The 17,887-nt window shown below is 37.9% G+C and overlaps 1 protein-coding gene across 1 annotated transcript in view; it reads right to left on the bottom strand.

Moving 5' to 3' along the window:
• The window catches only part of MEF2C (myocyte enhancer factor 2C), a gene marked incomplete at its 3' end in the record, with an annotated part of 152,659 nt that overhangs the window by 27,396 nt on the left and 107,376 nt on the right, over window positions 1-17,887 (bottom strand). Inside the window, exons 4-7 of the mRNA XM_080698040.1 lie at window positions 13,296-13,355; window positions 13,015-13,152; window positions 5,210-5,396; window positions 2,135-2,182 (exon numbers count right to left, since the gene is read on the bottom strand). Coding sequence (XP_080554166.1) covers window positions 2,135-2,182; window positions 5,210-5,396; window positions 13,015-13,152; window positions 13,296-13,355 — 433 coding nt within the window. The remainder of the gene's footprint in view (window positions 1-2,134; window positions 2,183-5,209; window positions 5,397-13,014; window positions 13,153-13,295; window positions 13,356-17,887) is intronic.

The following is a 17,887-nucleotide window of genomic DNA, read 5'->3' on the forward strand; positions in this document are numbered from 1 at the left end:
TTGACATCAGCACAGATACATTTGGCTTCGACATGTGATACTGGCTGGCACAAGAAAGAAGAGGAAGATGGTTGAGCTTATGAGCAGGATGTGACAGCTAAGCCCATGTGTAAATGGCATTGTGAACAGGTGTTCCTTGGAACTAGAGGTAGCAAGGCTTTCTTCTTCTATTTTTTAAAAGTAGGTAAGTAACTTCTCTACAGCTTTTATGAGTTATATAAAATTGTGAATGATAGGCTCATGTCTATAAGATACAAGATTATACTATTCACTATCATCAGGGTAGAACAACTGAATGTCTTTTTAGTTTCCTTCTATTTCTGAATCAAAAGAGTCTTGAGTGTATGGCAGAGGTCCTGAGGGAAAAGAATGCATCTGTTAAGCTCCTAAAATTTTTTTTCTTGATGTAGTTTTGAATGCAAATTGCTAATATTTTATTGAGAAATTTTGCATCTATGTTCATCAATGATAATGATATTTAATTTTCATTTCTTGTGATATCTTTATTTGGTTTGGAGATTTGAATGATTCTACAACCTATATGTGTCAAACTTTTATGTTTATAAGATCTTGTGTCTTCTTTATCCCTAGAGGGATAAAGAAATGAGAGTAGAAATGAACAACACAATACTCCTATTTTCAATGTAGGATTCTATAGCATTCCAGCTATTACACAGCAATAAGAGACCCCTTCCATAGGAGCTGAGTAGCCCATGTTGTCCTCCACTTGATTTTGTACAGCCTTCAATAACTATCCTTTCCATTACCGGTGGCTCCTATATTACTAAGCAAACTGTGTGGGCAGCCAGGCACTAAAGTAGAGCATCTTAACATAAAAAAGTTTTCTTCTGTTATGTCTTGATCTTTGTGACCATCCAATTCTTAGTCTCCACCATCGTCTCTGACCAGATTTGAATCCAAGAATCATTGGTCTGGATTTGATCTGGTTTTCGAATTTTGAGGCTATACACCACAGTGTATTTTTCAAGGTAGAAAAATAAGCATCTCATTTTGGCACCCACCATAATAACTACTACTGACTTGACTCTCTAATTTGCCTCTACTTAATTTTCAAAAGATATGGAAAATAGGGAGCTAGTGATATTCATCCTGTTTGTTAATTCACTATGTAGTTCTAATACTTTTTCTTCCCCACTCACTGAATTAGTGAAGAACCAACACCAAAAAGTGAGAAACACTACCCCCAATAGATATATTTATAGAAATGTTTTGTATGCCAATTTTCTTTATCTTCTTTCTTATAATTAGTAGCTATTATAGCTGACCCTGGCAAAATATTTTAATTAGTCTGTCCATGGATATTTCAATAAACTTGAATTTTTTTTTGACATTTCAAACATAACCTTGTGCCATTCATGCCTGCCTCCTGCTATTTAAAATGTATATCATGTTCCAGATGCAGACATTACCATGGTTACTTGTTCTGCCAATTGCAAACTACAGTTGGCATTTAAAAGTATTGTACTATCTTGCCTCTGCATTGAGAATGGCATTAATATCTCAATAACTGCAATATAATGAATTAATATGGAACCCTGGAGAATGTGATTAAGAGACAACTGGCCATGGTATAAGATGTTATTATGAGATGAAATATTTGAAGATCTTTTTTGGAGTATGTTATATTGATGTTCTCTGATTGCTTATTTTAATCTTGAATTTGGTTTTGTTGGTAGTATTGCCGAATGATTATAATCTTAACTCCTTCCTTTTCTTTTTTTACTGTCCTTTAGAAATGTGTAGGATTTCAGTACTTCTTTGGGCGGGAAATGATTCACTTTTACTGTGAAATGATTAACAGAGAACACACAAAGTATGGCTTGCTAAAGGTACTCTTATGTCTAGGAATGGTATCAGGAATTAAGCTGATCTGATGGGAGCCCTCAATTCTCCACTGACCAGCTGAAGTTTTATTAATAAAGGTTCTAGTTAATAAATAATTTCTTCTAAGTTACTGTTTAACCGTTCCTGCTTCAAAAAGTGCTTTAAAATTCTTGGGGCCATTTTTCCAGGCCTCTCCTGGACCTCTCTACTTAGTTCACAAGACTTATTTCCTGAAACCACTTAGTAGAACTCTGGCTAGTGACAGTGCAGTAGAGACTGCAGAGCTTACCTGCGCTGGTGCCTGCACCGGAGGTGAGGTCTCCACCCATCAGACCACCTATGGATTAAAGAGGGAGATCAAAAGGAGAAAGGTTAAAGGACCACCGAACAAAACACTTTACCTTTAGCAACCTCGGTATTTTGTCCTCTCCCGAGAGTCACAAACTTGTAAAGTACTACCTAAGTCAGATGGCTGACATTTGTTTTATTGTGACATGCTGTGCTCAAATGTTAAAAATACATTCAATCACTGACATTTTGCAGAATCCTTTATTCTAGGAAAGATTACATTTTAAAACCCCGGTCTTTGAATAGTCCCTGCATTTTTATTATTTCCAAGTCTAGGGCTTTTCTAAGCAGATGCTTCATAAGAAGTAAAAAAAATAAAATAAAACTTTCTTCTACTATATATGTTCAGATAACCACATATCTGATGTCAAGTTCTTTGTAAAAATATTTTAGGCCATAAGTTTTAGGCAATTATAATTTTCTAGAATTTTGACTATCTCATAAATCTATCTGCATTTACTATTTCAGTTTTACTTACTGACACAATAAACCAGTTTTCACTGCCGTAAATTTAGAAATAAATGCTTATTCACTGCTATTTTTAAAAAGTTCACTGATATTATGTACATATGAGAATACCAAAGCCAACCCTAATATCTTGTATGAGGAATAGGAAGAGTGGAGAGGAAGCCAGGGGAAGCCTGCCAAGTGCTGTGTGCACGTATGTCATTATCACTGACACTATAATGCACCAATAAAAGTATAAAAATTTTTTTTTGTGGTATTGGGGCTGGAACCCAGGGGCATTCTACCTCTGAGCTACACCCCCAGCCCTATTTTTTATTCTTTATTTTAAAACAAGGCCTCACTGAGTTGCAAAGGACCTCACTAAGTAGCTGAGGCTGGCCGCAAACCCGCATCCTCCTGTCCCAGCCTCCCAAATGCTGGGATTACAAGCGTGCACCACCACGCCCAGCTAAAAGTATAAAATAAAAAAAAATTATGATAAGCATTCAATAAAATTTGGCAGTGTTTATTTATGGGTTGGGATGTTTCAATAAGATACTGAATATAATAATTTTCCTTTCTGGTGGTATTGGGAAATGAACCCAGGTATATGCTACCACTGAACTCCACCTATAGCCCTTTTTTTTTTTCATTTTGAAACAGGGTTTCTCTAAGTTGTGTTGGGTCTCCTTAAGTTTCTGAGGCTGTCCTGGAACTAACTGGCAATCCGATTCCTGTCTTAGCCTCCCAAGTACTGGGATGATAAGTATGTATCACTGTGCCTGGTTGCTATAATTACTTTAGATTTTAAGGAACAAGAATTAGTTTGAAGAAAGAGAATGAGAATGTCACCTAGATTTTTTAATTGCTTAATTGCTTAATCAATACTTTAGTCATTATTGTTTGCTTCAAGTTTTAAGATGAGAAGAAAGTGTTTCTTATAGCCTATCAAGTATTATTTTGAATATAAAGTATTGAATTTAAAAATGAGCATGAGTTTATCAAATAGGGCATTTAACTGCATTTGGATATGACCTGAAAGTGATATATATGGTTATTGGAAATCCATAGGAAAAATTCAAACATATTAAAAATAGAATGGCACAATGAAGTTCTCTGTATACATTTCTCAGAGCCAAAATTTATAAAGTCTTCTAGGGGAAAATTCTTCATTGAATAAGATGGTTTTAATACAGTTTTGTGTACCTAAGATATATTAAAAGTTTTCCAGTCGAGTGCTTTTTAAAAGATAATGTAAATATATAATGGTTTGTTGTACTGATTTAGAAACACAATTATTTTTGATGCTGCTTTTGGAAATGTGAAGGAATAGTGTAGTTATATTCAATATACATTAAATTAGTTCACACTGTGAGTTTGGCAAATCACAAGAGTATTCTTCCTTTCAAGATTCTTTAAATCCAGTGGAGAACAGACACACATTCAATACAGTAGATCATAATGTATTTAGCTTCATCTGAGCAATAATTTCATTTCCCTAGGACATTCTGAATTGAACAACAGTATGCATTTCTTAGAAGTGTAGAGACAAATTTGTGATCAGTATACATGAGTTTACAATGTGCTTTTGACTTCAGTTCTTTTTTTTTTTTTGTGATACTGGGAACCCAAGAACATTCTACCTCCAAGCTATAACCCCAGGCCTATTTTTTTAATCTTTATTTTTTTATTTTTTTTTTACTTTTTTTGGTGGTACTGGGGTTCCTGGAAGCCCTTCTACCTCCGGGCTACACTCCCAGACCTATTTTTACATTTTTATTTGGAAACCAGTGTCTCCTAAGCCAGCGCGCGCGGCTGGCTTCGAACCTGCGCGATCCTCCTGTCTCTGCCTCCCAAGCGCGGGGATTACAAGCGTGCGCCACCAAGCCCGGCTTAATCTTTATTTTGAAACAGGGTCTCACTGAGTTGCAAAGAGACTCACTGAGTAGCCGAGTCTTGTCCAGGAACCAGGATCCTCCAGTCTCAGCCTCCCAAATGCTGGGATTACAAGTGTGTGCCATCACACCCAGCCTGACTTCATTTCTGATTCAGCTTTGTTTCTATTTCATACCTCCTATAAAATGTGTTATCTCATAATATTCCCTCTCTACCTTGAATCCCATCTGAGATGTTATTATATATGTAAATAAAATTGACCAAAATCATAAATAATTAAGTGGGAAAAATGCCACCAGAGAACATAGAGGAAGGTTTCACAGAAGAAGTGATATGTTTGTAGAAGAAAGAGGGAAAATGGCATTTCAGGCCAGGGTAGGAGAGATCAGAAGGAAAAGTAGGTAGACAGGCTATTTGACATCTTGTTTGAGTGGGTATATGGGTAAAGTATGTCTTGGGAAGAGACAAGTGACAGACTTAAAGGACAAAGTGAAGATTAGAAAAGGCATTGAAAGGGATGCTTGTCAGTCAGAGGACCTAGTAGGGAGTGGATGGTCAACAATGAAGGACATAAAAGAGAAACCGAAAATCACATAAGCAAAATGGCTTTGGCCTTTGTTAGATGTGGTACCTTCCAGTGACTTGTGGACATGATGCTCTTTTGAGGACATACCTGTGTTACCTGCACTGGGAGGTCGATGTGTCACACCAGGAGACATGCTATTCCTCTGCAGAGAAGGGTGGGCCAGTGGCAAAAGGTTGGGGTTTCCCAGTGAGCTGACAGGGTTGCTGTACACCAAGCTGTTGTGGCTCGACACTGGGATGGAAACCGGCATCTCAAAGTTGGGCGGTGGAACAGCCTGCAGGAACAGGAAGAAAGGGAAAACCCCAAAATATAGGTAAAAGAACATCAATAAAAGCTTTTGAGCATAGGCAGTGTCTATTTTTCCCGGAAAAATCCCAAATTTCAAACTGCTTGGTATGTAGAAGACCATTAAGAAGAGCTCTCAAGATGTTCAGATCATAAATTGATTTCTTTAATGTGCTTAGAACTCTTTCTTTGCAACCATTAGAAAAGGTTTTACTTTTGTTTAAAACAAAGCCCCATTTCATTAGACTCCATTGTCTTTGAATTCCATTCTATTAAGTAATAATTGTTCATTTGTGATGTCTGAATCTGGTGCCAGAAATGACTGCAAGATCAAAGGTACATGATTGTGATGACTTCACAGAGAAAAAAAGGAGGATTAAAATGCAAACCAAAGCCTTGGGTTTAATTGCTTATTGAAGCATATTTATGCAGAACTTTAATGATATAAAATCATCTCTGGCACGTGAATAGCACATATAGTTTAATTATTATTTTTAAAAGTCTGTCTTTAAAAGTAACTTTAAAGATAATAGGCATTTTAAGATACAGGTTTCAACAGAGCATGTATCATTCAACAACTCACATTTTAAAATGATACTTAAGAAAATATGTTCTGCTTTACATTTTGGCTCATATCTACTGCCACTGACAAATGGCAAGATCTATATCTCAAATGAGACACTTGGAAAATTTAGTGAACTGAAGCTGTGTGGATGTCTAATTAGAGTAATTTGGGTCTCAATTATTGATTTTTTGGTATTGTTTTGGCTGTTTAAACAAAATTATGTTTATGTTTCTGCTTGTACTAATCATAGCTGTAAACATACCAACCTTTTTTATTTCATTTTTTTAGCATTACAAATGAAAATGTTTGACTATATTGCCAGAGGGCTCATAGTGTCATATACAGCATTATAAATACAAATTTAAATATGTATATGATAGGCATGCATTATATAGATTTATTCTATCCATGTCCTCTGAGGTCTTCAATAAACCATTGTGCGAGTTTAAATGCATGTCTACAAGGGGTCAACTGTTTTTGGTCGTCTTGCCTTTTACTATTTTTTTCTCTAGTAGTAACATCTACTGTCTGTGACGGCTGACTGGCTGGCCTCCGTCACACACATGCTCTGTGGTACTTCTGTGTTCATGTTAGTGATGGTTACAGTGCTGTTCTCTATATGTTTTTGCTTCCATAGTCTTCATTAGCTGTTTTTCTTTTCTTCCATGTAATTTTCCTCAATGTTGATATTGAGCAAATGTTTCATAAATTTTTTTTATGTTTTTAATTCTTCATTGTTTTAGAAAGAAATAACACTATTTTAGTGATATATAAACACAGGCATTCTTTTTAGGTCATTTATGGGTTGTAAACAGGCTAACAGAAAATAATTTTTAGACAGACACCATGACTGTGGACTGTAAATGTCTAATAAGACATCAAAGCATACACATATCCCCAGATTTCCAGAGCTCTGTTAAATAACAAAAAATTCCTAGTGTATGCTATAAAGTAAATGTCTTTAGAATGAATAAAAAATTGTATTTCTTCATTGAAAGGCCAAAAATCAGAATAACTTAAGCGCACTTAAGAAAGGAAAGTAGTGTGGTCGTGTGAGGCATCCTCCACTATCCCTCAAATCACTCTTCCTTCTTTTCCCTGTGCTCTGTCCCAGGAGCTGACCCTGCAGATGGCATCAGCCAGGCTTCCCAACTCATGGCTTCAGCTCAGCCAGAGAGGGAGGCACGGACAGCAGTACAGAGTCAAGGAGAGAGGGCAGGGCACTTTGTGCAGTGCACCCTCCTTGATAGACCACGGCTGTGCTGCTGGAGGCTGTGTTTCTCCTGTGAAGGTCATGTGGCTATGGGGTTGCTCTATCCTGAGGACACAGATCTTGCCATGTTCTGTGATTTCTCCTTCTTCTTCTTTGGGCCTAGAGGTGGGAACAGCTTCTAGGCTGCAACTCCTGATGCACGTTGTTATTCTTAGGTTTTCTTTGCCTCTATCTGCACACAGTCCTTTTAATACACTGTCTTCAATTACTGTTTTGAGTTTGCAATTTGTTTCCCTTCTACAGTCCTGGGTCATAAGAGCGTTTCTCTGGACCTACAACAGTGGTATTCTACAGGGGTGGGGCATTTTGAAAATCCGCTTTTATTTGGTGTCATAATGATTGGGGGTGTGGCTAACACCCTGGCCCCAGTACCAGCGTCTTCTGCTTGGATCATTGCAGTCATGCCCTAAAAGATTTGCCTGCTTCTGTTCTTGCCCTATTTCTTTTTATTTTCAACTCAGCAATCAGCCTGACCCCAGAGGGGATGGGAAAGGGGAAGATGGAATCTCATTAAAACATAAGATGTACATAAACAAATATGTCCATGTTAAACACTAAATCAAGCATGGGATTGAGGGAAGGGGAGGGAATGGGATGGGGATTGGACAAAGGCTAATTGGATGATGTGTACTTGGATATCCACACAAGTCTTGTATTCCATTGTGATGTTTGATTACAATGCACCAATAAAAATTTATAAAAAAAATAAAAGCATCAGATGATGGTACTCTTTTGCTCAAAATCTTGTGAGAGCTCCCATCTTAACTCAGAGTAAAATCCCAAATTCTTTCAATGGTCCACAAGGCCCTGATGTTACAGCTTTTACCAAGCTCCAACATCTCATCTTTTTTTCACAATATCTTTCCCTCATTTTTGGCTTATTAGCCTGGTTAACTCTATCACCTCCAAATTTTTATTGAAAACCTGGCCTTCCAGAGGAAGCCCACCCTGACCATCTTATTTAATTCTGCAAGTTGCCTTGACTCCTTTCCCATCTCCTTATCTCTTTCCCATATTTTTCTTTCCTTCTCTTACAGAATCCATCATGATGTGGGTCAACTAACGTCACCTTTCATTAAAGTGCATCAAGCTCTCTTGCTATAAGGCACTGCAAAGCCTACTCTACTTTTTATTTTGTGCCTTAGATATTTTTCTTCAAAAGAGAATTTTTAGAATGATACTATTCTAATACAAAATGCAAGCTTATAATTTAGTATATATTATTTATGGAGCGGGGACTAGGCAGTGCAATTTACATCATGTGATTTAACCCCTTCAGTATCATTTCACTACAGATATAATCCTTCCCTTTTCAAACTGGTGAGATTTGATAAGGGGCTCAAGGTCATCTATCTTAGTGATCCAGTTTGTTTCTTTTGCTACTAAATCATTGCACAACATAGGATGCACTTTTCAACAAATAAAATATTCCTGTCAGAAATCATACTGCTAATCAAATGAGCACTGGATATTAGTAGCCTATTATTTGTGAATCACATAAATAATAAAGGAAATAGGTACTCATGGAGTGAGGTGAGTATCCACATGTGAAATGATGAAGGTCTTGGGAAAATAATCCTTAAAGACTCCCTTCTTCCATATTATTAAGACTTCCATGTTTATTAAGATTTTAAAGCTATATTTTGATTACAAGTGTTTTAATATGTATTCAGGGCTACTAATTACAAATAATTCACTATTCTTGGCATCAACCTATGGGCTTTAAAACTACATCTTACCTGAATATTCTACAAAATGTTGATTGTATTTCCACCGAGAGAAAAGGCCACCCACCCCACCCCTAGGTGATTATGTGCACAACAGAAATACATAAGATTATTATATAAATACAGAAAATTAATTATATAATGAGTCCTGAACTGTCCCAACAACCAGTTCAGTAAAAGTTCCTCTACTTTTATCTTCCTCTGACTATTATCCTCAAGGACTATTTAGTTTCTGGCATTGTGGACCATGAACAATGTGATGACAATTACTATAAAACCCATTTGTGATGGCTCAAGAGCAGTCAGATATGATTCTGATATCAGCATAAACTTTAAAAATTTAGAATTAATAAAACATGCTGACATCCTTTGCATTCTCTACTTTTTGCTTTACTTTTCTATCAGTATCAGGAATCAGCTATAATAATTTAAAAAATCACAAGCTTAAAAACGACCACATTGAGGAGATATCTTAGGGCATCAGAAAGAACATTAGTCCTCCTATCAGAAATCTTAGTTGCAAGTCCAGGTGATGTAATAAATTGTCACTTAACGAGGCCAGTCATTTAATCATCTGAGGAACAAAATGATTGTACCCATAAAGAAATTGAGTAGCTTAGAACATTTTGGGAAAATGCAAGGGTTATAGTAACATATGCATGTATCCAAGAAATTGGCATTATTCTTTTTCTTTTTGACTTTTTGAAATTAGGCAACTTTAAAAAAGTCTATATTTAAAAAAATTTTGTCTAGAGAATGAAAGCCAAAAAGTATTTAAAATTTCAAACTTGCAAAGATCTTAGGGCAAGACTCCAAAATTCTAGAACATCCATGTCAGGAAGGGAGAATGTGTGGTGATTCAATAAAGCACGGCCCTCAGAACAGGGCCAGGCTGTGAACCCAGGAAGCTGCTCCTGGCTTTAAGAGATACAGATGTGATAGCTAATAAGTGTTTAGTTTCTAAACTAACTGAAGTGATCTTGGTTATTAAAGTGAATCACCGTCTCAAAAGGTTATTTGAACTTTCATAGTTTTATCCCAAATCCCTGATTTCCCCAAATGTACCATAAAGTCCAATAAAAAAATCAAATAATATATTTTCAATGATGTTTTTAGTCAAGGGGGCCCCTTTTATATGATGTAAATGACTGAACTTTTTTTTTTTCCCCATCAATGACACTCTTGAATTTTGCACGGGCATTATCAGGGCGCAGAGTGTAGCAGGGAAAAAAAAGTCACACAACTCTGGCAAAGTGACTATGAATTGCTGAGACTTAAATCCCCCGAGGATCACCCGAAAGCTGTAGCCTGTCCCTGTACACCCAGTTCTTCATGTCTAGCTTTTGTCATCTGGTGACCTCTTTCTAGCACCTTTCTCCCTTCCCTCTGGGTGCATCTCCATCCAACTTGCTCAGGTCCCGTCCTCTTGCCTTTTGAGGAGTGTGGTCATTCTGTCTCCATCATGCTGGACATCACAGGTGTCCAATCCGTTCCTTTCTTCAAGCATCCCTCCTGCACATACATCATCTCAAGTGCTTTTCATCTGAGCCTCTCCCTTGATCCTAGCCACAGCCGTCTCTCTCTTTGCACTCCTTTAGTTTGAAGAAAATATGGACTCTTTCTTTCCGCTTCCTCCCTTCTTGTTTACTTTCAGCCAATCTTGCATCCACCTCCCATTTATTCAGTCCATTTTCTAATCCCTGCTTCCTCACATGGAGCTGTTTCTGCTTGCCGTGAAGCTCTCAGCATAAACCGCGGCAAACCCAGCATGAGGAAATACTGGTCGACAAGATTCCAAGTCACCCATGAGTTATTTCATGTACTTGAGGAATATGGGCATAAATCATACTCCTCCAACAGGTGACTGCAATATTAAATTTTCTATTTTAAAAGGGAAACTCTTCAAACTGGGCCTTAGAAGTAGCAAAACAGTCTTATAATGTTTTTAAAGAGGTGGAGACACTCTGCACACACAAAGGGCAGAGTGTCCTTGCCCTGCTCTAAATGTTTTAGCAGCTGTGGAAACTTTCAGCAAAACTGACTTCCAGCAACTGAGAGCTATGTGCATAAACCGGGTCTTTCATCGTGGAGACCGGAGCATTAACAGGGACATGAAGACCGTGGAACAGCTGGGGGCCGGGTGGCACCTTTTCACCGCTCTGCCCGTTAACTCTCCTGTGGCGTTTCATCCCCTGCCACACGCCACTGTACCTCTTAAGAAATCATGTATCTTGATTTTGAACTTTTTACATGACGAGAGTGAAGTACTGTGAGGGGATCCAGGTGTGCATCCCATCTTGTTCCCGTTCAAATAAAAGGCAAAGGACCCAAGCACACTGCCCTGGAACTTTGTGTGCTCCATTCATACGTAGGGTCATCTCCACCGAGAGTGATCAGGTCTTGCATTCCTTTACCTTTTCCCTATCAGTGCAGGGCATTCCTCTTATTTGCAACATCTGAGATGCTTTTTCTTAAACTTCTACACCACAAACCTTAGTACACAGCAGCTCCAAACTAGCATATTAGATAGCGAGAGAAATTCAGGCTGTAAGAACTAAAAGTTGGCCCAGAGAAGCTGTTTCTTTCTGTCTTCTGGCCAAGATAAAATCCCAGTGGATATTTTATCACTTAAGAATTTTGAGTATTGTTAACAAGTATGTATGACTGCATATGATGGGAAACACCTCACCGGGTAATGTGCCCACTGCAAATGTGCTGCTTATAGTACTCAGCTTTATGAAACCTTTAAGAATTTACAGCACAGAGCTTTCCTTCATGATACAGACTAGTAATCACTCTGATTCAACAAAAGCTCTACTGCTGACATTATTTCATTTAACAAAAGAAACAGACATGTATTTATGAGGATAGAAATTTTAATATGTGTACATTTTATAAGTAAGTTTTAAAGGGCCCAATTTAATTCAACACAGGTTGAATGTACACCCACTATGGAAAAACATTAATTTATGTGAGTGCAGTTGTCGATTTGGCCTAGAGCTCTTGTTCCCAAATATCTGCAGATGTAATTGGCAAAGCCTATTTCAACTGCAGTGTAGCTCTCAATACCCAGGTTTAGGCTTCTTGGCTCACTTACCAAAAAAATGTACGTTTTAGAAAAGTAATTAATTACCTACCAAGGAGCTTGTGTACAATTAGATTTTGGACACTGATATTATTCCGAAAGCCCGTGAACCTCGAGTTTAATCCTTTTGTGTCACAAAATTAACATTATTTGATAGATGACAATGTACTAAGCGGTACATACTTTTTTCTTATACATGTGGGCAAACAAAATAATACATGCAAAGTTATTTCTCTTACGTATCTGGCAAGGCATATGACTGACTGTTAGAAATCTGTTGACTTGGTTAAGACAAAATTTAGCCAAATGTTAAAGCATGGGAGGTGTTTGTGTAGGCAAAGCAAGATAATATTCTGATAAAGCTTTACGATCACCCCAGCACACAAACGTCGAAATCTTACCATTAGGTTTCATGCAGTCTGTTCCCTGCAGCGAGCATTAGCTTTAACCCTTCAGTGCTGTTGTTGGAGTTCATGGAGGGGGAGGGGTGGGCGTTGGATTCAGAAATCAGCTTTTATTTAAGTGATGACTGTGAGCATACATGGGGGACCTGCAGTTTTACTGGTGTGTCTGGTCTCAGCACCATATATATCTATGTATTTTATGCAAATCTTCAAGCTGGTTCCGAAAGAGATTTTACTAGTGTCTGGCAATCTGTGCGAGAACAGTGTTTTTAAAGAATTTTTGTAAATTCAGGGTGTGTCGCATAGATCTTTCTCTTCCTCCTGTGAATCCTTCTCCCTCAGAATGAACTTCTCGATGGCAACTCTGTGAGATTATGTAATTTCAGCATCCCTTAGGGTTTGCTTTCTAAATGCGCTGCCCGTGGGATGAGATGGCTATTTTTATCGTTTTTGACTTTTCGTTGCTTCTTAGAGCAAGCCATCACTGAGAGGGTTAAGGTATGTTACTGCAGCAGTTACCAGCAGACCAGCCGTCTATACCTTTGGTACTTACAGGAATTTTATGACTCTTGATCATATTATCAAATTCTTCATTAATTTTTTTGTATTTTTCTTCAGTGCGTGGGGTGAGTGCATAAGAGGAGTCGGGATCAGGGCTTTCACAGACTTTGCTTTCTTTCTTGTTCAATGCCTGCCAGGTTCAGAGAAATACCGAGAATAAAACAAATGAAGGGTGTTCCGAGTACTTACACACAATCTTTGCCTGCTGATCATTAGATCAATATCTTCGTTAATTTTCCTGTACTTGTCCTCAGACTCAGGGCTGTGACCTACTGAATCGTCTGCATCGGGATCTGGGCTGTCACAGCCATTAAGGCCCTTCTTTCTCAACGTCTGAAATACACAATTTAGAAAGTTCAAACCTAGACAAAGGCTGTATGAGACATGCAGGAATGTAATAAAAGTTCAAGCTGTCCAGTAGTTCAGGTTATTATATGTCAAGTATTACACTAGGGAAAGGAAATCACAGATTCATACCCCGAGTCATTTCCATACAGTGCTCATCACCCGCTTAAGAACATAACAAGGAAATATTCTGCAGCTAGATTCAGTCAACGGACAAAGAGGGTATAAGGGACCAAGTTCTGTGAGATGGAATTCACATGTGCTTCAAGAACTATTTCGTGAAAACAATTACAGCAGAATTAAGGTGGCAGTGTGCAGCCTTCTTTCTTCCCGCAGAAAGAAGTCAGGATGTTACACAACTATTTCAGAATCTGCAAAGACAACGAAAGCAGGAACATATGGAAGCACGTCTCAAGTTAAAACTGCACATAGAGGTTGGCACTAATGGTGTCCTGGCCTCCCCTCATGTACTCAACGGCAACAGGACACAAGAGAACATGGCCAACAGTCTCACTAGGCATTGATTAGGAATGCTCTGGCACTAGGCTCATTTAGAGAGTAACTTTTGTTGATTAGAGTTCTGTGTAGGTGAAAATCTGTATTGAAACTTATAATACTGAAAAATTATCTTCCTAAACACAGGCTGGAAGAAAAGCCAGAGCAGCTGAACCTAGGACTTTTGTTATTCCGAGCTAAGTAAGGAAACCCGAAACACTGCAATAGGTAACCCAGTCAATAACTACTCAGCCAGCAAAAGTTCCTCCTGGTTTCAGCTGAGTAGGAGTCGCCCTGGGACTGCCTTCTGACACACAAAAATGGAAGTCAATGCCTGATCTTGAACCCTCTGTCTCAGACACTTAGCTCAGGTCTAATTTCAGCTGTCACAGAAGGATAAATACTAATAGAACACTGTAACAGTTCCAAAAGTGTGAGTCAAGAGTTTTGAATTTTGCTCTTTAAAAAAAAAATAAAACTGATGGCTGTCACCTCAACTGAACACAATCTGATTTACAAAAATAATGTTATATTTTTAGAGATCATAAAACTTCTGCATGAGGCCTAGCTTGCATGTTAATTATTAGACTAGCAACATTCTTTAATTTTCCTAGTACTACTGAGATCAGTTATAAAGAGATCTGAACCTATGTGTCTCTCAATGGAAAATTCAGTAGAGCTCATCTTTATTAAAGACAGAACTCACAAATAAAGCACAAGCTGCAACATCCAGCTAAGGATTTAGAAACTGAGATAACACTCCATTTTTAATTCATACAATGAAGGAAAATAAATAAAACAACACACATTTAAAAGGGAGTGTCAGTCTTAAAAAATGTTAAACTCCTTGGCCCTTATCAATGTGTAACAAATGTAAAATTACTTGACATTAATTTCTGAGGCACTGAAGGTTTTTCCCTTAAGATCAAACTAAGAGAGCTATCATCTCAATACATCGAGGATACATTACGGTTCTGTAAATATTTATTAATGTTACAGTGATATAATATAACAAATAAACATATGGTTACAGCTTATTATGTGGTAAAATGTTTGAATATTAAAATGAATATTTTGACACGAGATGATAAAATATACATTTACAATCTTGGGGAATTTATAATTGGGGCCACCTGTCCCCCTATGCAGCCATCATAGCCCAGAATTAGTACTCCTAGAAGGTTCCTACAATAATACTCTAAAGGACATCAGGGTACATTAGAATAACAATTTCACTTGCTATCTTAACTCTCTATTTTAAACTCTTGTTTGCATTATCTCAACCACAAGAGCATTCTGTGGGGTGATAACTCTTTGTCTTATTATGATGTGTTTCCGTTTTGATCTCTGCAGATCCTGGAGCTTTTAAGATTAAGAAAAATGTCAGGGTCTTGCAGCATATTCCACGTTGTTTTTCCTATGAATTCACTTGTGTAGTGAAAAACAAGTAAGATAAAAAAAAAGATACTTTTCAAAAGTTATCTGCTTATATTTCTATGAGGCATGTTACAGTATTTTATATACACCTTTAACATCTTTATAACACTAATTTATAGTTGTAATACACAGTGGATTTTTCAGTGTGCACTCAAGTCTTTTATCCAATAAATCTTATTGTAAAAATTGTAGTTGTTTTGCTCTGCAGCCTTCTGACAAGGGTTAGGAGAGGCCGTCAACTGTCATTACAACCCATCTGGCATAGGCATGTGCGCTAAATGTTCTTACAAAGCTTTTGGGGGATAGATATTTTGTTTGGTTTATAAAAATTCAAATATCAATTACACTATATTGAACGATTTATACAAACATTAACTCATTAGCTCTCACAAGGTTTTGGCAAAGAGCTTAAGGAAAACTTATTTTAGATCTGAAGCCACCATGGCCAAGCATAATGTCCCAAAGAACAATTATGACCTTGGAACAACGTGGGCATACCCTTCCTCATCCAAGCTCTCCTCAACTTCAAAGGGAGGGATGCAAACCAGATCTTTGAGTAGATGAAGTGGAAAGTTTTGTAAAAATTAGGCTTCAGAGTTGGATGTGGTGGCAGATACCTATAATTCCAGTACTTGAGAGGCTAAAAGAGGAGGATTGCAGGTTAGAAGCTAGCCTTAGCAATTTAGCAAGAGTCTGTTTTAAAATAAGAAACACACACACACACACACACACACACACACACACACACACACACTAGGCTGGGGATGTAGCTTGGAGGTAGAACAACCCTAGGTTTAATCCCAAGTATCATGAGAAAAAATAATTAGGCTGTGAGAAATTTTTAAGTATGAAATTATGGTTAGCCGGGCGTGGTGGTGCACACTTGTAATCCCCGCGCTTGGGAGGCTGAGACAGGAGGATCACACAGGTTCAAAGCCAGCCTCAGCTACTTAGTGAGGCTTTCAGCAACTTAGTGAGACCCTGTTTCCAAATAAAATATTAAAAAAAAGGTCTGGGAATATAGCCCGGAGGTAGAAAGCTTCTGGGTTCCACCCCCAGTACCACCACCACCCCCCCAAAAAAAAGAGAAATTATGGTTATGGTTAAAATATTGGTGTTTCTTTAATATTAAATGGAGTCAAGAATGGGAATATCTATTGTTCAACAAAACACTTAGTTCATGTACTAACACACCGATTAGATCAACTGCTTTTTTTTTTATATGTGAGTGTGTGGTACTGGGGAATGAACTCAGGGGCCTTCTATCTCCCAGCTATACTCAAAGCCCATTTTTTTAAATTTTGAAACAGGGTCTCACTAAGTTGTTGAGGCTGGCTGAGAAGATGAAATCCTCCTGTCTCAGCCTCCCAAGTACTGAGATTACAACCATGAGCTGCCATGCCCTCACTTTATATATGAAGAATTATATCACCTATTAAACAAACAAAGCAGGTGGCATAGAGTCACAGATTTAATGGCAGTGATGAGCACAGTATAAAAAACACAGGCTCATTTCCTCCCAATAAATTCTTCCTGTATCTCACTGCATTGTCTTGTAATGCCTATCACTAGTATTGAAGTAATGATTCAAGTTAAACTGTGTTATTTTTAAAAAAGGGGGCTTTTCAGACATATGAACACAAAAACCAAGAGCAAATGAATACCGAATTCCAAATTCCCATAATCACATAACCAGAGCATTGAAAAAATTGTTCACAAATATTATCCTCAGCTGAGTGCTTGTATAACAGGTTTCTGCCAAGAACAAATGATTATGGTGGAATTATAAAGCTTCTGAAAATGGAAGTGATGGCACAGACTTGAATACCACTGTGTGAATGTGGAACTCTAAGAGCAGTTTTATCTTTATTATATTAAAAATCTACAGCTGTTTAATGATGACAAAGGAATTACTGTTAGACTCAGCCAAGTCTGCCTATTCACGGTAATGAATAGTCAATATGAACCGAAGGGCTTACTAAATGGATAAATACGCATTATTTCTTCAGGCCTTTTTTCTAGCAAAATCAAAATCTCTGCTGTTTGGCCTTTGAAAGCTTCTCTGATCTCTTACGAGTATCACCGGTCAGGTAACGTACACACTTGAACTGTTATTCTTTAATAGGTGTGGGGAGTCCTGGAGATATCTATATAGTAAACGTCGCTCAGCTGACTTAGGTTTTGAAAAGATTTATTCCATATGTCACAATAAGGCGAGCTATCTACAGAAACCACCAGCTTCCCTTGCTAGGTATCTAGAGAGAGTACCTTCAGAGAACTCTGTAAATCTTGTGTGAGCCAGTGTACAGAAGCAGCCTGTCACATGTCAGTGACACCTTTGGGGTACATCAATTGACTGCGGAGGCTTCTCGGGTGCATTCACAAAGTAGCGATTGTCATACAGTGAGCTGAGAAAAGCAGCTTTAGGGGGGTAAGTAATTAGACTGACAGAAGGTGACATACTCCAAACAATAAATGGGAGAAGGAGTCCAGCTAGGTAATCCACAAACCACGAGGCACCTCTCCTCCCAGACACGTGGACATATGGATCTGCGCTACTACATTTGTTCATGGGGAAAACTTGAAAT

Source organism: Muscardinus avellanarius (genome assembly GCF_963383645.1).
Source record: "Muscardinus avellanarius genome assembly, chromosome: 1".
Lineage (NCBI taxonomy): Eukaryota > Metazoa > Chordata > Mammalia > Rodentia > Gliridae > Muscardinus > Muscardinus avellanarius.